A 27,576-nucleotide genomic window follows, 5' to 3' on the forward strand; every position below is an offset into this window, starting at 1 on the left:
AAGAAATACTAACAAAACCAATTTTTGTTAATGCTTCTTCTCAAACTTCTTCTCAATATTTTTCATTTCTAACTAACCCCCACCCACCCTAAGATGAATATTTCAATCCCTTTCATAATTTCTTTTTTTTTTCATTCACATTCTAGAGGATTACTATGTCTGGATTAATTTTTTAATGATTTCGAATTCTACTATAATTTCCCCAAATTAAAATACTCCAGCATTCACTTTCTATTCAAGATTTACCAAATATGAATCATTAACATAAAAATAAAATTAGATGGAGACTATATTCTTATGAAGATACACATTTATGTGCAAATAACTAACTCTTCTTAAAATTAAATATGTTCGCTAATTAATCATTTGTTGAATTTCAAAAATTAATCGGCACCATTTCAATTTAATTCAAATAGAGTCCGAATGACATTTAACTATGTTTCATCTTTTATTAAGGTTGTTATAATCCCAAATTCATACCCACTTTCCTATTGTCAATAAAAAACAATCACTAATAATTTGTTTACAAAAGACATAATTTAAACATTACATAATTCTCCCCCCTCTAACCTTGGGTATAAAGAATTTAAAGCATTAATGTCCCCTAACACTTGTTCTAGCCAACAATCCAACAACATCAAATATAACAAGACTTACAACCATCACAATTTTTTCAGTTCCTCCCATCTCTCGATCATTCACATGATACGAAAAATACTCATTCAGAATATGGAAGTAGACAACCATGGACATACCGATGTCTCATCTCATAATTTTATTTATGGGGCACTTACATACATATCACACATTATTTATGTATTCACACATCGCACCTAAATTCTCATATTTACACACAACACTCAAATCTTTAACATCAAATAACAAATAACACGATTACAAATTCTAAAAAAGTCAAATACTCACCAAAGTTCTACGTGTATAAATACATAAGAATCGTGTACTACGTATGCAAATTACCATTTCATACAAACCTCATAAAATAAAATAAAGGTTTAAACCATCACATGATTTATTGAAAGAAAATAAAATATTTTGACTGCTCTGAACTTCACAAATAAAGCTGCCTTATTATTTTCTAACACTAACAGGAACAGAACAGAGAATAGCAGCTGAATAAAATCAATCAACATTCAGTTGGATGTTGCAGATCTTGCTCTCTATGTTCTCCACCCCTTTCTTCTTCTTTATTTCTACTTCAGAAGTGGGGTAAGCTCTTCCACTGCCAATCACTAGACTTCTAATCTTCATCTTCAGATCCTCATCCTTTAATAGTGATTCCAGAGTCACATGTAATCCTAAAAAACAAAAAACAAAAAACAAAAAAAAAAGAAAGAAAGAAAAGTAATAGTTTAATAAAAATAAAAAAAATAAAATTAGATATTTTCATGTTTATGCTAAAAAAAGTATTACAATGATGAGCGAAGTGCCAAAATAGTCTGTCCTTTGATTATTATTTACTTGGGAATGTTTTAGTCCTAGAGTTTATAGAAGCACCAAATTGGTCCCCAAACTTATTAAATTGTGGCTCTAATAGTAGGACTATTATGCTAAAAAGAAGAAATTACAATGAGAGCAAAGTGTCAAAATAGTACATCGACTCTGTACATGGGATCGTTTTAGTCTAAAGAGTTTACAAAAGTGCCAATTTGGCTCCCATATTCTTTAAAATGGGGCTAAAATGGTCCTTGGCCTCAGACATATTAAATTGTGGCTCTAATAGTCTTCCATAGGGACTATTACGCTAAAAAAAGATATTACAATGATGACTAGAAGTGGCAAAATAGTCCCTTGACTCTTTACATGTGACCGTTTAGTCTCGGAGTTTATAAAAGTGCCAAATTGGTCCCTAGATTCTTTAAAATGGGGTTACAAGAGTCCTTAGCCCCATACTAAATTGGGGATCTATTAGTTCTCCATAGGGGTTATTTTAGAGCAAATTCAAAAAGTCTGTGGACTGATTTGACACTTTCATAAATGCTGGGATAGAAAAGGCCTCATGTAAATCGTTAGGGACTATTTTGACGATTTGTTCTTACATTGATAGCATAGTTTCATGATAAATTTTGAGGACTTAACAAAAATAAAAAATTACATATGTATCATATGCTAAAAATGAAAAACTATAGTGATAGTAGAATTCCATAACAATTCAAAAAAAAAGGAGCCAAGATATACCTTAAATGTGATGTGAATACTTTTTTAGTAATTGAATTTACTTTTGAGATAAATGAAATACACTCCAAAAAACAAAAATGCTACAATAAGCAACAATTTAAAAGATTTAAAACAATTCTACAATTTGATACTTCTAAAAATGAGAAACAAGAGTGATAGTAGAGTTTCAAAATAAATTGAAGGGGCATTGACATACATAACACCAATTCCTGTGCATTTACATATCTAATACCTAAACTTTACTTTTTTTTTTATATATTTATGCCACCCAGATTTTGAATATTACATAAAAAACTCCACCATTTCAACTTTTAAAAATTGAAACACACCCTTTCATGCATAAGGTGCTATGTATGTAAAAATTGAAGTTTTAGGAGTTAGATATGTAAATACATAGAAATTGAGTGGTATGTATGCAAATCTTCTAAATTAAAATAAAATAAACTGAGTCGATATATCTTAAGCTAATTTTGGCCAGGAAGAGCTTCTGGTCACTGCATTTAATTTTGAGATGACTGTAAATTAAGTATTGATTAATTAGCCATATATTGCACTCATCTCAAAGAAAATCCAACGACTAAAAATTACTAAAAACCTAACCCAAATTTTCTCCAACATAGATATAGATAATACGGTCATATGAAAGTTATACATATATCTTGGACTTGAAGAAAATTTAAATCATTGGTAGAGTGAATATTTAATATCTCAGTTTATGTGATTTTAAAGGAAGATTTACATGCACGCCACTCAATTTCTATGTATATTTACATATCTAGCATCTACACAGTAGTTTTTACATGCATGCCACCTTATCACTGCCTCAAAAACATTTTTTTATGTGATATGAAAATTTTGGGTGTTAGATATGTAGATGCATGAGTATTGAGTGAAAAATCAATATCATCTTGCTCTCTAAAGTGACTCGAAAGCTTACGATATCGCCAATAATGCCGAGGGTTTGTTGGATCATTTATGGTTTCCTCATTTGCTGGTCTGTCTGTGTAGTCTTCTTTCAGTGCCAGTAAATCCTAGTTAAGGAATTGGCAAATTATGAAAATAATGAGAGGCTATGTATGTAAATATGAAAGTTTACGTGTGAGATATGTAAACACATAAGGATTATATGCAAGGTATGTAAATGACCCAAATAATAAAGATGGTGATGGTGATGATGAAGAAAAGGTTTTTATTTACCTGAAGGGGGAAGATTGCCCACATTGATGGAGCAAAAAGATGCTGATGGATGATGAAGTTGGCTACTTCAGGTGTGCATTGAGCTGGGGGCTCATCATTGGAGCCAATCACATCTTTATAAAAGCGGAATCTTCGATCCTCATCTTCTTCCCACCATGCCCGCATGGTCGAACAATCATGGCACGACGGCGCGCAAACCTGGAATCGACAAGAAATATTTCATCAAAAACAATGGTGGAACCATGGGGGGATGGGGGACGCAATCGCCAAACTCTTTAATATATGATAAAATTGTCCCCAGACTCTACGGTAGGGCTCATTTTAGTCACAGAGTCTAAAAGAGTGACAATTTAATTCCCAAACTCTTTAATATATGATAAAACAGTCCTCACAAAGGACTAATTCAGCCCCAAATTAAAGGATTTGGAGAATAATTTGACAAAAAAATCAACAAATAAGCCAATTCATGAAAAAAAAAAACTAAAGCCCTGTTTAAGATAACTTTTTGTTTTTTTTATGTTTTGTTTTTGTTTTATTTTTTATTTTTTGTTTCTAGAAAACATTTTTGGTACTGCTATTATTTACCTGTTTTTCAAAATAAAAATATTAAATACCTTTGGTTGGATGTTTTTCTATTTCTATACATTTTAAAAAAATATCACAAGCTCTTACTACATAAATACGTCAAACTCATATGTATAGAAATTGTAATAATGTTACAAGAAAAATATCGAAGTCGGCACATCCAAGGGTGTTGACTGACTTTTAACAAACTATAAAATCATGAAGATTTCACACTAAAACAATGTTATATACGTCTGATAATATGACAAATAATCATTTAACCCAAAACAAAATAAATGCATAACTTGATAAAAAAAAAATTGACATAGCTTGTGATGACATCAAAAAATTTTGTACTTTTATATCTAATATTTAAAGTTTGATAGGTATATTAAAAATATTTGGTGTCATAAATTATACATAAATTAAAAAGTGTATTTCACATTAAGAAAATAAATAATGACAATATGTTGATACTACGTCAAAATCTTGAGCACCATGCATAAAACTATGAAAGGTTATAGGTATTTCATTTATATGTGTAGATTAAGAAAAATATATTCGTAAGTGTAATAAGCATCTAAATGCCTGTCGGAACGAATGAGCTTCTTTGCCATAGCAATGTTCAGAATGTTCTAAACATGCGCGGACGCAATCCCTGTTTTCCTTCAAGAACGCTACATCTTCATGAGAGAGACAGCGTATAACGCCTACCGCCGCTCCTCCTACGTCCTCTCGAACACCATTGTTAGCTTCCCATCCCTCTTTCTCCTCTCTGCTGCCTTCGCATCACATTCTTTTCCGTGGGGCATGCGGGCGGCACTGAAGGCTTCGTCTTCTTCTTCTTCGTCGTCCTTTTCTTCTCACTCTCTGCTGAAATCTTCGACGGCATCAAAGAGGCATGTGGTCGTGGCCTAAAGCGACCGCAGCAGCTGCTGCCCTGTTCTCGCAGCCTGGCTCTTTGCTGCCCACGCCTGCTCTGCCCCCATTACCATTCCTCCGTATCGCCGACGCCAGTTGGAGAAGACCCTTCACCAATGATGCCGGAGACTGACTCGATGCACTCCAAACTGCGCTAGCTGCCTGCAACAAATTGCTCGCTCCAAGCTGGCTGGCGTGAGGAGGAGAGGAAGGGATCGGGTTGTATCGCGCAGAGGAGAGGGCCGTGTTTTAAACAGTAAAAACATACTTTTTTCTTTTTTGGATATTTTAAAAACATCTGTGTTATTTTTAAAAATAAAAAAAAAATTAAATTAAAAAAAAAACAGTTAAACAAACACTGATTTTCTATTTATTTCCTATTTTTTTTTATTTTCAAAAATAGATAACAACAAATAAAAATTGATCCCATGCAGCCCCTTAGCTAACCGACCGCAATTTTTGAGAAAAAAATGTACCGTCATATAACTGTACTGAGAAGGAATGCCAAACTCCAGTTCTGGCTCACTTGGCATTCTCTGAATTCTTAGGCCTATCAATCCCAGCTCTTCCATAACCTGTAGAAGCAAAATTGAGTTTTTTTTACCTTAGTGGCTGAGTGCTTAGCAGAATTAAGAAAACTGTTCCGCAGGGATATCAGACATACAGGATGAACGCAAGAAGGTATAAGACCAAGATCTTCACCACAAGCGAGCATATCTGACGAGCTCAACAGGACAGGTAGAGTCTTCAATGCGTTTTGACGCCAAAGATTTTCTTGACGGTGGAAATAATAATCGTAGTAGAATCGTTTGAGAACATTTTTGCTGTAAGAAATAAAAAAATTCAATAAGTAATATGAAGATTTACATACATACCGTTCAATTCTAATGCATTCACATATCTAATACCAAAATTTCAAATTTTACATGTACGCGGATTTTTCTATGCATGAAATAATGTATTTTGCTTTTTAAAAGTTAAAATAATGGTATATTTGATTTGATATCTTTGTGCAAAACAATGTGGAAAACAACATCGCACAAGCAAACAATCAAATACGGTGCAATTTTTGTGGTTCGGCGCTAATTCACCTATGTCAGCGGGGAGGGGTTATTCCACTATCAAGAGATGGGGAGAGAGGTAAAATGACCGAAATAAGGTTACAGCTTCACACACAATAATCAATCGTAATCCCTTTTATAAATAAGAGATGATTAGAACATATAAACTAAAAATATTTATGATATAGAAAAGATCAAGTAATTTGATCTGTAATTAGATTTACCTAATATCAATTTTCTTAATATAAAAACTTCCTAATATCCAACAATTATATTCAATACATCCCATAACAAATATGAATGACTTGTTTTATATGTTTTAATTCAAATAAAATGAGAGGAAAATAGAAAAAAAAATCAATGCACAAAAAACTGTGGACTCTGAAAATTCGCGACTGCTCCCCGAGAAACTCTCTACATTTATTTTTATTTTGTTTTGAGAGTTATTTGGAGGGTCAAATTTTTAAAAGACATATTGGATTGTAGATATGACACCACCCAAAGATTTCACCCTTATTTTACGATGACTTTTTGATTTAGGGTTCGAGGTTTCCTATAGGCGCAAACCCCTATGGTTAATTATCTCTCCTGATAACAGGAGAGCAGTTTCAATTAAGGCTTAAAAATTGAATATTGAACATAGAATAGCACTAGACTTATAATTTAAATTATAAAATGCACCATTTGAAGCTAAAACAGATGGTTGGGGAATGAAGACGAAATCCGATAAAGATCTCATGGTTTCATCATCCCAGATCGTCGTAGTTCCTAATCTACTTAGTCAAAGGATATAGTCGATCCAACCTAACAGAAGGATGTTTGTTAGCAGTCATGGGTTGCGTTGTCCAAGAGATCCTTGTAGATCAGGGGAGAATGTTGGTCTATTGGGACATGATTTAGTCGATGTTAGTTAACAGAAGGTTTCATGTTAATCAACTGTACGCTTATGATTCACAACATGAATAACAGAAAGTGATTGGGAAACATACGGGTCATGGCCGTGACCGTAATATAATGGTGTCATTTGACAACAACCATCCAGTCAGAGGGCTCAGTCGTAACCGCTATTTCATGATATCATTTGACAGCAGAACCACACGGTCAGAGGACTCTGACGACGTCCTTACTAGTGTGCAATTACTTTGATTGTGAATATAGGGATACACTTAATATGAAATTAGCTCTTTGTGAGCTAAAGTCAGTTAAAAATTTGTCACCCTCGACAAACTGTTGCGGACGGTGGATGGGGTTTATTTTAAGTCTTTCAAGTGATTTATTTTTAACTTGAACATTTTGATTGATTACTTAGAAAATATTGATTTAAAAGATTAACTCCTCCAGTTGATATCTTCAATCAACACGACCATCATCGGGGATATGAACATATTTAAGCTTTTATATTTGAAGGGGGGCATTTAGTTTTGTTAATTTTATTTTTAAATTATAAGTCCTGTCACCGCCCGTCCTTACAAGGAGGATCAGACTAGTTTGGTGAATTATTAATTATTATTTCAGAATTTAAACATTTATTTTAAAACTACTAGACTCGTCAACTTCAGTCCTTGTGAGGAGCGGGATCAGATTAGTGGGGTGGGACTTAACACCCAAATTTATAGAAAAGGCAGCCCGATCAACCCACACAACATTCGCGAACCCAGTAGTTGAGCATTCAACACATTGACTGGAGCACATGCGGACTTGTAATTTCATAAATTCAAATAACTCAAAGAGTTTAATAAGCTTTACAGATTTGCATAAATTTTAAGTCATAAATTTAATATGAAATTTACATCAAGAAGGACATACAAGATTTTGAAAATGTGCATAATTAAATTGCTTATATAAACACATTAATGCAGATATAGCTCAAAAATATCTCAAATGATACTCATCTAAGTCTTAAGAGTGGACTCGCGTTTCAAAACATCTCATTCGACTTAGGAGATAACCACAAATTTTATAACCACAAATTTTTTATCACAAATTTTTTATAAAATTTGAAGTCATTTGGAGCTTAAAATATTTCAAAAGTATTATGATTTTAGGATTTTAAAAAAGAACCGTCTTCTGTTCGCTAGTAGATATGTTGCGAGTTCGGTGGCGAGATTGAACATAGAAGTCATAGTCTAATATTTAAGATCAGCATTCATATTTTTGAATTTAATTTTAATTTATACATTCATATTTGAGTCAATTTGTCAGCCCCAATGCTTGGATCCAATCCAGTTTTAGCCCCCAATTATGATATTTCATATTTAAGTCAAGTTCAAACCCAAATTTATAGAATTTTGCAAAAAAAATCAATTTAGGTTTAGCAGTTAAGCTTGGATCCAATCAAGTTTAGCCTAAGTTATTATATTTAACATTTAAGTTAAGCTCGACGTCTAAATTGTGATGTTTTATATTTAATTTAAGTTTAACCTACCAATTCATGACATTTAAGTCATTTAGAACATTTTAACTTTCAAAATCATTTGTAGGACTTGATAATCCAATTTCAAATATATATTTTATTTTATTTTTGCAAATTTAAAAACTTAAATAATTCAATTTTAGACCTTTTATAAGTTTGTAAAGTTCAAATCTTAAATATTTTTCAAGTTCGAATTTACTAGAAATTTCGGCAGCCTCCCATCTTCGTCCCCGGTTAGGGGGCTGCATTGAAGTGACTGCTTGCCCGATTGTCTATAAGATGTCTCACAATATTGTGGCCATAAGGAATCTTCTAATCCACCGGCCTATAAGACACATGTGAGTCTTCACTTTTCCTGCTTTTTCAGCCATAAAAGGTTTACCAATCCACAGGTCTAAAATAATATAAACCCAATTTCCTATACAATTCTCTCATTCACCCATCTCTCCTTCTCCCTTTACACCTCTTATTTTTATAATATATAATATACATTATATATTATATTTGGAAATAGTAGAATTCTTTTTGCAGCTACCATAAGAAAAGAAATTCTAACTTGGGATGGCTTACGAGGCAGCGAGGAATTTAAGAAAAATTAATAGGTTTTTGGTTAAACAAATGCTATAAATGAGGGAGATATAGGAAAACCGCTGACTTTTAAAAAGCTCATTTTTTGTGTGTTACATTATACTTATTTGAACACATAAAAAGCCTTTTTTAATGTGTTCCATTACCTTTTGTGTCATCTAAAAGCTAAGATATAAACCTGATCCCACGAGCAAAAAGGAGAGAAGGACTTCGATTTCATCGCGTGACACCAGAAGAAGAACAGGAAGTTTTGGTTGTCACTTTGCTGGCCTTACCTCTTGCTTTAGTCACGATTGTGTCGCTTGGTCGTGAGAGAAGCGAAGCAGGCGGAGAAATACAACGATTTCCGGTAGGAGAGACAGTTGGGCAAGGGTACCATGAATTTTAGTGGTCAACAAAAAACATGCAAATTTTTTTTTTACAGAATCACCCAATTAATGGCTGCATCATGTTGCGCTACAAATTTCACTATCATTTTGTCATGAAAAATTGCAGCTTTAATTCATTTGATCCAAATGTAGATAGGAATACCTGTGATCATCTAGATCTTGAAAGCTTGATGTGTCTTCCAGATTGAACCGAGGATAAAACTTCCCTTGCTCTTCCGGATCTTGAATAAGAACTATGTTCTTCACAGCAGAAAAAGCGTTGAAGGATTATAAAAGTAAACCCTTTCCATTAAAATTTGCAGTGGACCATGATAACAAATAAATGCACTGCAAGGCCAACATAATGATGTCATCACTGTAGCAAGCTACTACCTGTAAGAGATCGAGGAGACTTCTCTGCACCTCAATTTCCTTACCAGCCCACAATGATTTCTCTGGGATCAGCACCAGCTTCTCAATAATTTTCTTCTCTGTATTGCAGTCTTCCTTGAACTAAGAATAATAAAACAAACAGGGAGAAAAGAAATTCACAATATATGGTGGTGTTTGGTAGCATAAAATTAATAAGATTTGAGAACGATTTTAACGTAAATATAGCCAAACGCGAAAAAAATGTGAAATAGATCAGACAATTTGCTAAATTCAAGATTTTCTCCCTTGAATTTTCGACATAAATCAGGATTTACTAAATACTATTTTAGGTTGATTTAACAAATTTAGCCTAAAGAACATTAAATCCTAATAAAATACCAAACATAAGAGATGAATCTAAGCGGATGGAAGTTGGATGTAAGTTGGATGTAAGTGGATGTAAGTTAACATTGTCATTGCCGGTCCCAAGCCCGAATGTGAAAAGTAGAGGGTTGCGTTAGGTAATTGACAGTCGGCGTAAAAATTGTCGAAAAAATCACGACATGAATATCTTTTAACACTAAATAGGATGCAATAGAGAAAAAAAATTCATGTAGCCGACCCCACATAGTAGGATAAAGGTTTTGTTGTTGTTGTTGTTGTTGTTGTAAGTTAAATCATACCAAACATCTTCTTGGATTTAACAACGCCAAATTTCATAACTTCAGATTCACTAAATCCTACTTAACCTAAATTCTATGTTACTGCAGAAGTGAAATGTCAGAGATCTCACTTGAATAAAGAGTTGTCTCAAGCTGATCAAAACTCAAAGATAAAATGACGGAGTATTTACATACATAGTCACAATTCTAATGTATCTACATGTCTCACACCAAAACTTTCATATTTACACAAATAGCACTCAAATCTTTAATATCGCATAAAAAATAGCACTAATACCATTTTTTAAAAGCGAAATACACATTTTCATGCATAGTTTTATAAGAATTGTAAATATATAAGAATTGTACGCTAACTATGTAAATTTCCACAACATGGGTATAACGACTTGCACAATTCAAGAAAAAAGTCTCAATTTGTTCATCGATAAGAAAGTAAGTGAAGCAGAATATCTTAGGGTCTTAGATAATGTAATGCATAAAATCTCATACATCGAATTTGAAATTTGAACTTCCAAAGACTATAAATTAAATAAGTATCCGCTATCTTTTGTTGCAATAAAAGAATACGTAGAATTCAAACAAAACAATAATTTAATGATACATGAAACCAAGAAAGAGACAGAAATAGAGAGATTCAAAGACACCAAAATCTACAATTTGATTGAAATAAAAAACACAGTTGAAGAAATAAAGTGTAACAATTTTGATTAAAATCATACCTACACACACGACCCACACCCACGACTTAAAAAATGCAGATGGCAAAAAAAAAAAAAAATGCGCTACAGAAAACTAGGCCTCATGTTGATACTCGGAAATAAACTTAACGGAAATTAGATAGTCTCACTTGCACTTAAAAATGTCATAACGACTTGTTGTTCGTGAACAGTTCGTGTTCGGCTTGTTAAGAAACTCGTGTTCAATTTGTTTGCTAAGTTAATGGGTTGAACACAAATAATATTTTTGCGCTCAATATATAAATGAGCCGAAGGCAAAAAAAAGATTTGTTCGTTCATGTTCAGCTTGTTTTGGCTCGAAATACTATTGATCAATTATATATGTGTGTGTGTGTGTGTGTGTGTGTGTGTGTGTGTGTGCGTGTGTATATATATATATATACACACACACACACACACACATATATAATTGATCAGTAGTATTTTTAAAAAATTTTGATTTATAAACAATTGAAATTATTAATTAAAAAATAGAATAAAAATATATTAAATTATTAAAATGATGTTTTAATATAAGTAACAAGATTTAAATCTTGTCCCAACCCTTAACATCCTACGATTACATGACTAGGGTTGTCTAAACCACTCTTAGTCCACGAACAGCTTGTGTTCGGCTCGCTAAGCAAACGAGTTGAACAACAACATATTTTTTATGTTTGAAATATAAACAAACCGAACACGAACACTGGTGTTTTTTAACGGGCAAAACACGAGTTGGGCCTGGGCTCGCTTGTGTTCAGCTCGTTTACACTACTTTTCTCCTTAGAGCCTAGTGTCTGGCCTTAGGTTTTCTTTGTTTCACCCTCTTAGAGGATTAGTACCAAACCCACACAATTTAGAAAATTCGAGCCACCTCGTCACTCCTCCGAGTCTCGCATGACAGTCTTGAATCCTTGAAATCTTGCTGAGTTGGTTAAAACCGACATATGAAACTTGAGTTGAGTTCCTACATAAATAGGAGCAGCCTCTAGGGAACTTCTTGCGACCCGAACACTCACTAACCCCGCATTTTGCACACTTATCACACCACACACGACTTTAACTTGAATTGACTTGCCCGTCGGCGAACTCTTCCGGATTACCATGGATGACGAAACAGACCACACGGATGCGTCCGAGATGTCAACTTTAGCTTGGAATGACACCCATATTGTCATGGTTTCGCGCGCGAGCAACTAGCACGAATATCGATGCACGTTTTTTTAGCCGGGCGCGGGCCCGGGCTCAACCTAAGTCCGACTTGGGTTTGATTCAGGCTGGACATGGGCTAATTGACTCAGCTTATATGATTTTAAATTTCAAATTTATCATTTAATTCTCCCCATTAAACTTTTTCAATTAACCTGTCGGCCTGAAAGGAAATCATTAATTTCCCCGCCCAACACAAGCTTAACAGTTATTTTTGAAATTCGAGGGATAGAAATCCCGCTCGGGCTCGCCTTCTTCCTATGGAACCTCTCCTCCTGCTCGCCGAGGATTCCTCTCTCTCGCTCGCCACCTGATTTAATTAATTGGAAGATATAGAAAACTCTAAATCACCTTAAGCATAAGTTAAAGTGTAGGTTTCCTACACTTTAGGAGCATACCCTAGGTGAGAGCTCATCCACCTAATCCTCAATGTAGACCTCCTAGACTTTAGGTGCACACCCTAGGTGAGAGCCCATCCACCTAATCCTCAGTGTAGGCTTTCTAGAGCTTAAGTGCACACCCTAGGTGAGAGTTCATCCATCTAATCCTCAGTGTAGGTTTCCTAGTCTTTAGGAGCACATCTTAGGTGAGAGCCCATCTACCTAATCTCTGCAATGTAACCTCCTAAGGTTTTAGGAGCATACCTTATGTAAGAGTCTATTCATCAAATCCTCGAATGCACAGTAAAACTAGACACTTGACCCTGATTCACAAACTGATCAAGACACTATACACTAGGATGCACCGAGACGTGACTCATGCTTCCTTAATTAAATCAACAGTGAAATTCCCTTAATGACTTAACCTACAATGAAACTCAGTGCATCGGGATTTGAGCTTGGATATTACACTCAAAACCTCCTGGCAATTGGGGAAATTTGTTAACGCCACATATGGATCATCGGACTAGGATAAGTCTAGGGTCTAGGTGGCGAGGGCGATGACGACATTGCTCATGTGTGCTTAAACGAGGGATACGAGGTTAGATTATTAGAATAATATCTCATACCTCAAGGATCTTCAATAAGGGAGAGGGAAGGACTCATGATACTATTCGCCGATTCTTGGTGGGATCGTTGCCCCCGACACTCTTAAGTTGTCAGTAGTTCTAGTTAGAGTGACTAGTCTGTGGACTGTACGACTTTACAAAATATTTACAAAAATAAAATAAAATTTTTTTTTGCATGATTAAAAGAACTCTGCATAAAAAAGACTTGAATAATAACTTTTGCATGAAAATCTTTCTATGAAAATTTATAAAGGTCCACGGCTAGTCACTTGGATTGAGGTTAAGAACTATCTTCTGTAGATTGTTGGGCCGGTGTTGCTTGTGATTTCTACTACTCGTTTTTATGACTTTCATTTTGGGTTTTATTGTCTTATTTATTTTACTTGCAAGTTTATTTAAATCTGCTGCAAAACATATTATGTTCGCAACACTAATAACGTAACAGTAGCAGATACCCAGATATACTTTTACAGTTTGTCTACAGTATTATACTTTACTGCATTTTACAATTCAAGTACCTTTTATTTACCTGTAATTTGATTATTCTACATGCAAAACCAGCACTGAAACCAAAATCGAAACAAAACAAAGCCAAATTTTGACACCAAAACTGAGAAGCACAAATCACCAATCTTAAACACTTAAACCCTGAAGCCATCGCTACAACAAGAGTTTGGAGCCAACTTTGTGGGCAGCACGACGAGGAGCTTGGATCGAGCGATAAAAGGATCTTTTTCGGCATTATCCCTTCCTAGCATAATAACAACCTATAGGACTTCGAGGTAGCTCGCCTAGCGCGACATAAATCCTCACTTTCTCCTTAGGCTTCTGTGCAACCATGTTGCGCGGCATGAGTCCTAACTCGACTTAGGTTCCGAGGTTGTCGTATGGTATGACGTAAACTCTCTTATCTTTGTGGGCTATTTGCATAATCTGACACTATGCAAGTTTAAGTCCCAAATAATAAAACTGACAAGATCAAACACTTAATTAACATTGTCTCCAAAAATATAGCCACACAGTAGGATAGTTTGGGAAGTCATTGGGGATTCTCCTCAGATCTGTGACATCCCCTACCTTTTACTTTCTTTGGACTCCTGAAAGAACTGTTCCTACTTGAGCCACTCCCATTTGCCCTTCTACGTCCTACCGTGAAAACCTAAACCTTGAAATCTTGAAGACTAGAACCATTGATCATTATCGAGAGTTTTCTCAAGTGACTCCCGTCATTTGGGATGTAATTAACTATAGGGGCTTGCCTCTATAGGGAACTTGTATTTAATCTTTGTATTAGATAGGAGAACTTGTCGGTCATATATAAAAGGTTCGCAGACTAAACGGATGTCACAAATCTCTTAGTTTGCAGGATTGGGTCTATCGCCGAGGTCTATACTTATCTTTCAGGAGGGTGTAATATTCGCGGTATCAGACACGATTATGCAAACTATTGGACGAATGAGATCCATTCGGTCTTATTTTTCAAAAATTAAAACATACTACTTTTAAAACTCAAACTATATATCTTTTATATTTAAATTAAATTTCAAAAATTATTTTCATATACCATATTTTCAAAATCTATCGAAAAAGTTGACCGACACACCCCTACTTGCATTGTGCTATAAAAAGCTCAACATCCAATAAGCACACACAATGAAATTAACAAAGCCAAAAAGTGTCCTTTATATATGCATCAACACCCTAATCTATAATCACATATTTCCTTATTAAGCTGGCAGTCCAAAAAAAGGAATTTTACATACATAACATAGAATTCTTATGTATTTACATGTCTAACACCTAAAGATTTCAGTGGTATGCATATAAATATGAAAGTTTAGGTGCCAAATATGCAAATATATAAGAATTTGCAAAATGTGTGTAAATGTCCCAAAAAAAAATTGTGCTTCACAATTCTATAACAATTGCAGAAGTCATTCCCTTAAGTTATGGGAGATAAAAGAAACAACCTAACATCAAGCTAATTAGGGAATAAGAAATAGTGCCTGCTTTAAACTTCCTATAGCTTGAACGGTAGAGCAACCAGCCACAAATAAGCTTGATTTTCTGCAAATTAAGAAACCTGAAGTTTCTACATGCAAATTTTGAATTGTTTGAAGAATATAAGCCTTGTTGCACTTAAAATAATTATTTTTAACAAGGATTAGGAGAACAGGAAAAATATTCAACTGCACGCATAATAAATTTATAGAAACTTCAAATAACAATTCTGGATTTATTTGCAGAAGTTTTCAATGGGAAATAAGATGAATACATGAACAAATAAACCCGCGAGCTGTATGATTTAAAAAGCATTCAGAACCATGATAACTACCTCAAAACATTCTTTCGCATATTCGTTAAGGAAACATGAAGCAATAACCATCCACTTGGCTCCAAATTTATCCTGGAAAACTATTTGGAATCAGCAAAAGTAAAAGAAGGTTTTACGAGATAGAAGAAGAAGTCTCAAGAAACCTGTAGAATATTTTGCCGAATATAAGGACAGCTCAATCGATCAAAATCCCAAATTCCTTCCCTCTCCAGCTCTTCCTAACATTATATTAATTTAAGAAGAATGTACAAAGACAAGGAAGGAGTAAAGTGCCGGAAACAATTTTAGTCCAAGAGACTAGAAAAGTGTCAAATAAGTCCCCATACTCATTAAATTGGGGCTAAAATAGTCCGCATGAGTCCCATGAAGACTATTTCAGCTTATATTAAACAATTTTGAGACTACATTGACAAATTTATAGATTCTAGGACTAAAATGACCTCCTGCCAAGAGTCAGAGGACTATTTTGACCTTTTTCTAGTAAAATAAATAATCATGTAATCAGAAGAGACTATCTGTTTCCACAAAAATTGTGGTGCAGCAACTTTGAACAGATAGAATACCTGGCTCAGCGCAATGGATGGGCGAAATTTCCCGACTAAACCGGTTGCAGCATGGTTAGGAAGCTCCCAGATTCTAAAGAAACCTAATATATGATCAATCCTATATGCTGAGAAATACTTTGCCATCTGCAAGACCAAGAGAGCCTAATTATTCAAAAACCAACACTGAGCATAAAAGAGATTCCAACTAAGGACAGTTTGTTGAAGGGCATTAAAATGAGAAATGTGTCAAAACGGTCCTTTAACTCTTTGTCAAGAGACATTTTAGTCCCAAATTCTATAAAAGTGTCAATTTAGGCTCCAAACTCTTCTAAAGAAAATTAAAATAGCCCTTTTGCGAACTATTTCCAGCTCTTATTAAAAGAATTTGAGAGCTAATTTGATACATTTATAGACTCAGAGACTAAAATGGTCTCATGTAAAGACTATTTTGACACTTTATTCCCATAAAAGTATACCTGACTAAGACGAGCTCTCCACCATGCATAATTATCTTTTGACATTTCTTCCCAGTTGTAGGTAGGGAATCCCCAGTTTTGTCCATTCTTGTCAAAATAATCTGGAGGTGCTCCAGTAGACGTATTCATTCGAAATAGGTTTGGATAAACCCATGTATCAACACTATTCCTATCAACTCCTATTGGTAAATCTCCTTTCAAAACAACTTTTTTTCTTCTTGCATAAGCTGCTGCTTCTGATAACTACCAGTTGAAATTTGAACAAGTAAGAAAATGATGGAAAAAACAATGAAAAATGAATGTTCATTGATCCGAGAAAACCTTTACAAAATGGGAATGTTTTCATTACTTGCAAATGAAGATGGTACTGAATGTAATATTGAAAACAGATGACATCATAGTGTAAGTTGTCCTTTGAGATGAGCTTCTCCAGCTGGAGGAAAAATGAAAACTCGGTGTAGTTTAAGTGAATATGTGGTGCAATAAATTTGAGTCATACTCAACAGGAAAAAAAAATCACTTATTACTGGAAAGATTGAAAAGTCATAACAACATATTGTCAATTCTCCAAAAATGAATATTAAATAAAAGAAATATCTGGAGGCATTAATTAGTTCAATTACCTTCTCTTTTGAAAATTGCGAAAAGCGACCCCATTGGCTATGATCTGATGTTCCAAAGAAATCCCTCAAAAAACAAAATGCTGCATAAGGTTTCAACCACTCCTGACCAGTTTCAAAGCAAAATTACTAAACATCAGCACATGAAGCTCATATACATCGAAATTCAATAAATTGCACAAAATTCAACACTTATTATTCTTCTTAGAAAGGCAGAATATAGAGAACGAAGATTTGAGAATATGATATATACCTCATTATCTGATAAGAATTTCAAGAAGGGTTTGGAACCAAGTATCTCATCCTTCTCAAGGTTGAATATTTTCTTTGCAATGGCTAATTTAGCAGTCATTGTGGCCTCATAATCAACATCCTGCACTACAAACCAAAAATATGGCAGTTTGCATGGTAGGTAAACAAGTACTTATAAGAACAAAATGATTGTGAAAGTCCATCTAGCTATTTGGTAAATAAACACTACATCCCATTTCCCAAGATTTGAATGATAATAAAATATGTTTATATGGCCATATAAGGTGCCATTATCGATATATAAAGCTTATAGGACATACAAGGTTCAATTTTGGGGATAAAGGTAAATTTATTTTTAAAAATGATTTTTACATTAAAGCAGTAGTGGCCGCCCTTGATTGGGTCCAAGAATATGAGTGCATTTTGTGTACTTAATAATGTCTCATTTCCATGGGAAAATCATTTAGGGAGAATCCATGAGTTAATGATCATGAGTTGCTACAATTTCACTATTCATATAGATTGTTTCTCAATGTAGAGGCATGTCACCAACTTAAAAATTTAGGATTTGTTTGATCCTTGTAATTTACTCTTTGCAAGAATATAAGGTGCCATCATCGATATATAAAGCTTATAGGAATTAGGACATACAAGGTCCATTTTTAGGGATAAAGGTCAATTTTGTTTTTAAATTGACTTTTAAATTGAAGCGGTAGTGGCCGCCTTTGATTGGGTCCAAGAATATGGGTGCATTTTGTGTACTTAATAATGTCTCATTTCCAAGTCAAAAGCATTTAGGGAGTATCCATGAGTTAATGATTATGAGTTGCTACAATTTCACTATTATTTACATTGTTTCTCCATGTTGTAGCTTCACACCAAGTTGAAAATTTAGAATTTGTTTGAGTCTTGTAATTTCCTCTTTGCGAGAATATAAATTTAATGTTGAGTTCAGATAACATGCTAGGAACATTGACACTCCCAAAAACCTTTTTATATGAGTCTCACAAAACAAATTTTACGTACTCATATATCTAAGATATCATTTACACACGTACGACCCAATTCCTATGTATTTAAATCTCCAACACCATGATTTGGTGCAACCTTGGAAAATTTAGTAAAGACAGCTGCAACCTTAATAATTAATGAAACTTAAAAAACTAATAAGTTTTAGGAAAATAATAGTAATTATACTATAGTTTCAAGTAACACAAGTAAAGGTACCCAGGGCAAAAAATCATTAGATTTTTTAAGTGTCCATGTTTACAAAACTTGAGGCTAGTATATATAAATTAATTAATATAGCCTTTGACAAATAGGCCAAATCATAAGGCCTTCTATAAAAATTTCCACAATGGAAATAAGCAAATTCTATAAAATAGGGGGTTTTATTTTGTTTCCCAACCGCTTCAAAATCATATTGCTTTAAGACCACAGGTTATCTATTGCATCTCCTATGGATTTAAACAATCTTTACTTCTCATCCTTAACCATGACAATATCTTGAATCTAAGGGTTTGTTTGGGGCAGATGTAGCTTATTAATAAATTGTTGCACAACAGTGGTTATAAGAAGTTGTTGCGAATAAGCTGATTGTTTGTTTTTTCGTACAATTTGAAAACAGCTGTGTTGCAGCTGTTTTTGGACAAATGATCATTCTGTATTGTAATGGTATTACAACAAAACTGTTCATACTAGCTTATCCCATGCTTGAAAGCAAATATTCAGTTCAAAAATTACAAAATAAAAATAAACATCTCACTAAACAGTGAGTAGCACAACTATCAAAAATAAAAAATGACTATTAAAATAACAATCAATAATATGATAATATTATTTTTAAAATGCAGTTGATGTAGGTCATGGGACAAGCCATTTTCTAGGGAAACTCGCCACACCCAATCACTATCAGTTGTCGATTCCTCTAACCCATCTGCCCACCTAAAGAAGTCACAATTTTCTTGTCTTCTCTTCAAACACCTGTAAAACTGTCTCCTGTAACTGTGGTTCTTGTGACATAAGCAGGGATCATGGTAGTACGCAGTAACAGTATAATCCTCTGGAGGCATCACAAGCCCTTGAACTCATCTTCTTTGAAGGTTCAACACAACAAAACACAAATCCTTAGATGCAATATTAGTGAAAAAAATAATTAAACAATGCAAGTTTTATTAAACTCTGAAGTCTCAAATAACATAGCATAAACTAACAAATTTGTCACTTCCAAAATACAACAGCCTTAAAAAAAAGGATCTTGGTCGCCTTCAAAACAGGTAATGCCGAGCTCGTCACATATGCAAATAAAAAAAAAGCTATCTAGAAGAGTCTCAAAAAAACCACGACACCGAAAAAATAAGAGGAACTTGGTTACTTTCATTAGAATTTCATATGCGAAAAATACCAATAGCGACAAATAGGTCATCCAAAAGAACTCTTAAGGTCGAATGACTTATCACTGACCTCCAAAAAATCAAAAAAAGGCATGCAATAAATATTTACATATCACATTATATTCACGGTTGCCACTTCGGCCATCTAGGTGGGGAATAATACATTCAAAGGAGCAAGAAATAAAACTGAGATTCAAAATTTAAATGATTTTATAGAACATCGATACAACAAACAATAAAAGTTTTCATCATCCATTATAAATAAAGTAGCAATAAAAAAAACAATTGGTCCATTCAATAATCAACAATGATGCATGTAATCCGCTCTCGCAATTCAATCATTTCTCCAACACATTCGCCATCCTGGGTGCAACCTTCAGGTGTTTCAAGTCCTAGTTTTAATAAAGAATGTTCTAAGCGATATTTAAATGATTATCATCGACCCTGCTGAAGTCAATGTCATCGAGTGAAGGATGTCGCCGACTGTCATTGTGGCCACCATAATCTGCACCTGCTTCGGAAATGAATGTTAGCATATCAATCAGTATGATCCGTTTTTTCTTCCACACTCCAAATGTTCTTTCAATGACACTGCATGAGTTCATGTGTCTTTTGTTACATTTATTTCATGCCTCGAGCAACATTGTTGGATCTTCCAAAGTCAGAAATATGATATTGGGTATCCGGAAATGACTTCAGATATCCCCTTTAGTAAGAAATATCCAACGTCGATCAAATAATATTTATCTGTCACAAATATAATAATTAGTAATGTACTGAAAAAATGTCTAAATAGAATTAATGATTGAGCAAACCTGGGGGTGGGTGAGTGAAATTGTGCTTCTAATTTATTGTGGAAAACATGAATATACGACTATCATGTACACTTTCTTCTCAACCAGTTATAACAAAAGTAAAACATATGTTGAAATCACATACAGTCATTACATTTTGTGTTGGGATCACACCACACAATGAATGCGACCTTTTCAGTATTCAATATATGTGCATCCATATGTGTTTCATTGATCACTCCAATATAATTCTAACAAATTAAAGAATGTTGTGTAAATTATACTATTTATTTTGACTTCTGAATATAATTAGTAAAAAGAATTACCTAAAAATATGACACATAATGCAATCTCTATTGGATTATTCTCAAATGTTAGGTCCTCTAGCTTGATAATATTTTTTTATAAACTAACAAGAGTATTCAACCCAACTGAAAAGCTTCGAATAACAAATTACAAAAGTATACAATGAAAAAAATAAACATTCAAAGTACCATTAAAAGTGTTCCAATGAAAAAGAAGAAACATCCAAAGTTGAAGCCAAATAACCTATTGAAAAACAAATATAAATAGTTCAAAGATGACTAAATAAAGTCAAGTGTCCCTGCAGTCATAAAAATAACATAAATAATTGACACAACAATCATGAATCATCGTCATGAATAACTTTCTACGGGTCGGGCATCCAACAACTTCATGGAAAACAAATATAACGACATGTCCTCATAAGTTTTTGGAGTTGCCTCCAGAACTCACATAACTTGTTGTATAGAGGTTGCTTGTGATATCTTAGGGTCAATGATGCATAAAGCCACTAGTTGTGATATTTTGCTTCTAATGAAAGCAGTCCCTTTTTTTTCTTTTTCTCCACCCTTAGACGCTTTGTCTTGCTATTGGACTTTATTTCAATTTGATTCAGGCTAGGACCTTCATTGGAGTCAATTATTTGTTCGGCATCCAAGTTCTCAGGTATGCCTGGAAACCCTCGCTCACTCGAGGTTAATGCATTATTCCTTGTTGCCACAACTTCACTAAACATACGATCCAACTTCTCTGTCAGCTCAGAGTCAATACCACTGAATTTAAATTTTTTGGCGGTTGACACTGCCTCTAATGTAAAGGGACATGGATATGTTGACACAATTCAAGACAAGAAAGTCCTAATATGTATGTTTGATCTATTCTCACATTCACTCGCTCAACCCACTATTCTTCTGAAGCATCAATTGTCCGCTTGATCAGATTCCAACTCAAGCCCGTGTATCCTCGTTTCAGTTCCTTCCAAATTTTGCAGTCCTTTTTCAATTGATCATACTTGATCTTCAGTTGCATCCTATCATACTCTCTTCTCGTAATTTCCTTGAACCTTTCATAATATTTTATCATTCTTACTTGTTAAAATAGGTTGTGGGTCTATTTCTTAATTCCACCTCATTAAGGTGGAGGTCGAAAAATATTAGTTTAGCATCCTTATTTCACATAACAGATGAACTGAATTCTTTTGTCTTAGACATTGCATTACTAACATAGAATAAGTTAAACATAAATATTTGACAGAAGAGATAATTAGCACAAATCAAGCAAAAAAAAATATTGTATTTCACCATTGCCCCATAGTCATCACCGCACCAAACATCCACCCCCACACCAATCACCACTGCCCACACAATATACCCACACCAAACACCATTGCCCCCACACAACCCCCACACCAATCACCCAACACCACTGCCCCCACAATAGCCCCACACCAAACACCACTACCTCCACACCATCCACGCACCAAACACCACTGCTCCCGCAGCACCCCCACACTAATCACCACTTCCTCCACACCACCCCCACACCAAACATTGTTGCCCCCAATAGCTCATCCATAACAGCAGAAACTCTCATATAAATACAAATAACTGCCACAAATATAAACAAATAAGAAGTGAGTGTTATATTTGTAAATTTCTCTGAACTTTGCAGAATAATCTTGAAATATTTTTATAAATATCCCGAAACTTCTTTTTTATTTGTGCTCTAGGCATTATTTTTCCCCCAAATAATCCAATCATCCAAAACTTGTTTTTTCTAAAAAATTCTTTTATAAAAATTTCATCCAAGTAGCATACATCAACCCCACATAATCCAATCATCCAACAAGGCCATTTAAATACACAACATACAATTATATTGAATTTGCATATCTCGCACATTAACTTTAATATTCATGCACACAACACTCAAATCAACAAAACCAAATCGAAGTGAACACCATTACAATATAAGCAACATAGGGAAACCATGGTACAACAGTCAAATAAGCATGAGTACGACTACTATCATCCCTCAAATAGTAAATTTTGGATTCAACTATCATGAATGTAAACACATAAGAATTGTATGTTGGGTTTGTAAATTGAAATTCCCAACAAAAAAAGGAGCACACAACCGTCAAATAAAAACATAAATATAAAATCACAACAGAAAAAGGAGAACCCACAACATTGCTGGAAAAACTAGCACGATTCCCTATCCAATTTCATAATGTACATAGCATAAACCTTCTTTTTAACAAATGCTCAACCTTCTAATATCCTTTTCTCAATATTTTCACTCAAATATAAAAATTTATGATGAAATCCCAATCCATGCTAATCAAATAAACAACAGCCAAAAAGCCCTATAGATATATCGCTCCAATCATTTCTTAAATTTGCATTCACACATCACAAATCAACGTAGAAAAAATGAAGCAAAAATACCAAAACCAAGATTTGTTTGATAGGTATGTAATCATTCCCAAAAAACAAAATCAACGTAGGAAACAACGAAATGTATGCATCAACCAAAGACCACAAGCCTATCAAACAAACAACAAAGCATACGATATTATATATATGTAAAAATGGGGTTGTAGCCACCGAGAAAAGAGAACAAATGCAAGTCTTTGGTGTTTTGTATGTAAAAATCCCAAAAAAAAATTGTGTGCAAATCATACGGCTCATAGAGCAAATCCACGAAGAAGAGATGAGGGGGATAAAATACCAGAGGAAGAAGGAAACAAACGCCGGCAAAAACCCCATCCGGATGTGTCGGCGAGCAAAGAGAAGGTGTGGAGAAAAAACCATAGGCAGATCGCTTACGGAACAACGCCGAGCGGGAGGGAGAGCACGAAGGAAAAAATGCCATATAGAGCGGAATAATCTAGGATGGGATCGCGATGCGGCTTTGCAGGTGTGTTTAATAAAACACGGCTGAGCCGCACCAAACAGACGACCCTAAATCGTGGCAGCGGGCCGTGCCGAAATTCCACAGCTGTACCAAACAGACCCTAAATAATCTTTCCTAGTTTTACCATTGCAAGACACCATAATAGAAATATTAGCAGTAAATAGGCAAGATTATACCAATATGATTGATTATGTTGCCTCAAAATTAAGGAATAAATTTGCAAACTATTAACTTAAAAAATTATAATTTGCCTAAAGTTTACTAAACTAGTAAACTAAATCCATTTTTCCAAGTTTTAACATTAATAATATAAGAAACCTTAATTATCTAGAAAGAATACATCTTTATAACCTTGATCAATTAATTACCCTAACAGAAAAGCACAAAGTTGCAATCAAAGCAAAGATAGCTTAATTTTGTTAGAATAAATTTGGAATGTATGAAATAACTTCCAGTGTACAAAGGAAGCAGGATGATAAGAAATGACAGAATACCTTTCCGTTCAGCCCCTCCTTTTGCATCAAAATCTCTTGCTGCAAAATATATTCACAAAATTCAAATCACTATAAGGAAAAAGGGGAGAAAAAAACTTGACACCAGATAATGACTTAATATAATGCAGCTGAAAGCTGTGTAGAATGAAGAAAACATTATAACAAAACCTTCAAATCTTGAGGAATTTTTTCTGAAAGTGCTTGAACTCGAAGATACAAAGGGTGCAGGGCAAACACAGAAAGAGAACTGCAGAACGAAGAATTTAAAAGTCATATTTAAAGGAAAGGAAATAAAAAAGGGTGCATTTACATACATACCACACAATTCTTATGTATTTACATATATGACATTCATACATTCATATTTATATGTATGCCACTTAATTCTTTAACATCAGATCAAAAATATGACATCACCCTCATTTTCAAAGTGAAATACACCTTTTAATGCATGGGTTTATCATACCAAGCTGTCATAACTGTAAATATCAAAGTTTGGGCGTTAGAAATGTAAATACATAGGAATTGTGTGGTATGTGCGTAAAATTCCCAAAAAAAAGGATTCCAATATTATAATACAAAAGATTACTAATTCTGCCCCATAAATTTTAAAAAGAAAGACTACCTGTAGGGATATGAATCCCACCACATTCCATGAACTGAAGTATCATTTATAGGCAATAATTGAACTAAATGAAAGCCTGTTTCCACTGCCCAATCAACAAGTAGTTTTAGATCAAGAAATTCCCCGACGCCGAGGTCATCGATGCTCCTAATAGAAAACATGGGTATCGCAACACCAGCACCCCTCCAAGGAATTCTCTGCCAAAACCAAACCTCTAAAGAGTGAAACAGAAATTTATGAATGTTCCATTTACATAAATACCAGCCAATTCCTATGCATTTACATATCTAACAACTTTTTATATTTATACCACCCAAATCATTCATATGACATAAAATATACACTATTTTAACGTTTCAGGAGTGAATACACCTTTTTCATGCATATGTATGCTGGTGTATATATATATATATGTAAGAATTAAAGTATTGGGTGTTAGATATGTAAATACATAGGAATTGAATGGTATGTAAGTAAATATTCCTTTATGAATTTACCCTAAAGGATCCATCAGACAGAAGAACATATTTTGGAATCGAGTTTGATGTCGTGTCAAGCGCTAATTCCCTGTAAGGACCAATTTCCAAAGAAGCATCTTGCTGCTTGCAACTGTGATAATACTTGTATGTGGGATTTTATTAAGGACTAAACAAGTATTTTGAATGATAACAGTACAAAAATAAAAAATGTTATGTAAAGCAAGCTATTCAAACAATATGGAAGGATATTTTATTGGGAAATCAACTTTTCTTACAACTGAATGGGATTCCCAAATAGAATCTCCAATATAGTTAAGCCTCAATCCATCTTCAACCCTCCATTGCCCTAATTGAGGTACACTACCTGTGACATAAACCTGCAAAAGTTCATAACTAAAACTCTGAATATTCAGCCATAAATTTAGGTAAATAAAGGGATGATAAAGAAAATGTGAGATTTGTACAGATGTTCCTTCTTCTATAGATGTTCCTTCTTCTATAGTTGGGCAGCTAATCTTGAACACAACAACAATGGAATCTGCATGAGGAAAAGAAAAAGGATTATATAAAATGACATAAAAATGGAATCTTTTTGGGTGAAGTTGGCTTCTTAAGGGTTCATGTAAGACATACCTTCATGATTGTCTTTTGTCTGATTGGTTCGCAAGGGTGGTTCTGGTTCGAAGTTTAGGCCGCCACCAAATATAACAGTTTTGAAGGCGCTTCTCAAGAAAAGAGCTTCTGAAGCTGTCTGATAATAGCTTATGCATAAGAAAGAAACAGTTTTACATAAAAAGATTAAAGGGAAATTTACATATGTTGTATGTCTCACAGCAAACTTCAATATTTCCACACATAGCGCTTTGGTATTTTAAACCTATGCATGAAAACGTGTAATAGAGCTATTTTTTATGTGTGATTAAATATTTGAGTGCTATGTATATAAATATGAAAGTTTAGGAGTGAGATAAGTAAGTACATATAAATTGTGTGCTATGTATATAAATGCCCCAAAATTAAATTAGCTCGCAAATCTTCACCTTCCAAAGATCATGAATTTCCACCACTTCTCCCTCCTTAATTCCTTCGGGCAATGAAAAATTCCGTTTTTTCCCAGCTTCCCACCTCAAAATATTTCTATTGTCATCAACCAAATAATAGCTGTATTCACACCGAAATCCAATTGGCACAGAAATTCTTCCATGCCAAATAAGTTCCTCTCCTTGATGAAATGGAACCAAACCCAAGCCAAGTTTTACATTCCCTCCCCCAAGCGCTGGTTCTGAGCCAGAAATCAGCAGGCTTTGTCCCCATTGCGTATAGTAAGGAATTCTAAAAATTAAGATGACTGAACTTAAGGGAGACTTCTTTGGTCCCAAATTTACCATTTCTTCTCAAATTCTCCCAATTGTATCAAACCTACTTACAAAATACAAAAAAATAATGAGTTCACAACTTGAAACAATCTGTTTAATCAAATTGTCAGCACATAAGCAGCGCATTAGACAGAAAACAAAGCTGAAACTCGAACCAAAGTTAATCTAGCGAAGTTCTAGAAAATAAACCAGAATCTGTTCTACAATCATATCGTTAAACAATCAAACAACTTTCAGAAATGATATACAGCATCAGAAATTACTGGAACCTAGAGCAAAACATTCAAAACCATTAAAAAAAAAAAACAGATGAATTCAAAAAACTGGATAGAAAACACCAATGCAGAGTAATAGAGAAACAGCACAAATCAAAGATTAAGCTCCAACAATATCAATCAGAAATGTCATAAGAAATAAGCCACACTAATCACTAATCAGTAGCAAAATCTCACCACTTCCCACCAATACAGAAAACCGAAACTTACAAATAACTTCCAGCGAGGAAACCAGAGCATTGAGGTTAGGGTTACTAGGCTGAAACCCTAGAAAAATCTGATAGATTGAGGGCTTCGATTGAATCACATGATGCTGTGGACATTAGACTGAGAAGAAAAGATTGGATTTTTTTTTTTTCTTTATCGAAATCTTTGGAATCATGTGAATATATT

At 34.2% G+C, this 27,576-nt stretch overlaps 1 protein-coding gene across 4 annotated transcripts; it reads right to left on the reverse strand.

Moving 5' to 3' along the window:
- Nucleotides 1-752: 752 nt before the first annotated feature.
- LOC110031325 (4-alpha-glucanotransferase DPE2) lies at nt 753-27,532 on the reverse strand. 4 transcript variants are annotated; one of them, XM_020734473.1, is made up of 23 exons: nt 27,394-27,532; nt 26,573-26,951; nt 26,166-26,283; nt 26,015-26,070; nt 25,782-25,909; nt 25,551-25,680; nt 25,054-25,250; nt 24,597-24,675; nt 24,429-24,467; nt 17,527-17,646; nt 17,277-17,378; nt 17,003-17,086; nt 16,654-16,896; nt 16,196-16,321; nt 15,776-15,850; nt 15,633-15,704; nt 9,702-9,821; nt 9,472-9,569; nt 5,543-5,702; nt 5,355-5,453; nt 3,394-3,591; nt 3,134-3,227; nt 753-1,316 (listed from the first exon to the last, which is right to left on the reverse strand). In XM_020734473.1, the coding sequence occupies exons 2-23, from the start codon at nt 26,918-26,920 to the stop codon at nt 1,141-1,143; spliced, it is 2,862 nt and encodes a 953-aa protein (XP_020590132.1). In that variant the 5' UTR covers nt 26,921-26,951; nt 27,394-27,532; the 3' UTR covers nt 753-1,140. The 4 variants fall into 4 exon arrangements, with proteins under 4 accessions (XP_020590132.1, XP_020590130.1, XP_020590131.1 ...); XM_020734471.1 differs by having other exon boundaries at nt 25,997-26,070; nt 27,394-27,531; XM_020734472.1 differs by having other exon boundaries at nt 25,997-26,070; nt 26,573-26,954; nt 27,394-27,531.
- Nucleotides 27,533-27,576: the final 44 nt, after the last annotated feature.

The sequence above is a fragment of the Phalaenopsis equestris genome, unplaced genomic scaffold (assembly GCF_001263595.1).
Source record: "Phalaenopsis equestris unplaced genomic scaffold, ASM126359v1 Scaffold000800, whole genome shotgun sequence".
NCBI classification, from domain to species: Eukaryota; Viridiplantae; Streptophyta; class Magnoliopsida; order Asparagales; family Orchidaceae; genus Phalaenopsis; species Phalaenopsis equestris.

Coding starts and splice junctions, on each gene's coding strand:
- LOC110031325 (XM_020734471.1), bottom strand. CDS start 26,920: ATGGTAAATTTGGGACCAAAGAAGTCTCCCTTAAGTTCAGTCATCTTA. Junction 26,284..26,572: donor AAATTCATGATCTTTGGAAG/GTGAAGATTTGC, acceptor AGCTATTATCAG/ACAGCTTCAGAAGCTCTTTT. Junction 16,897..17,002: donor AGTACCATCTTCATTTGCAA/GTAATGAAAACA, acceptor TTCAACTGGTAG/TTATCAGAAGCAGCAGCTTA.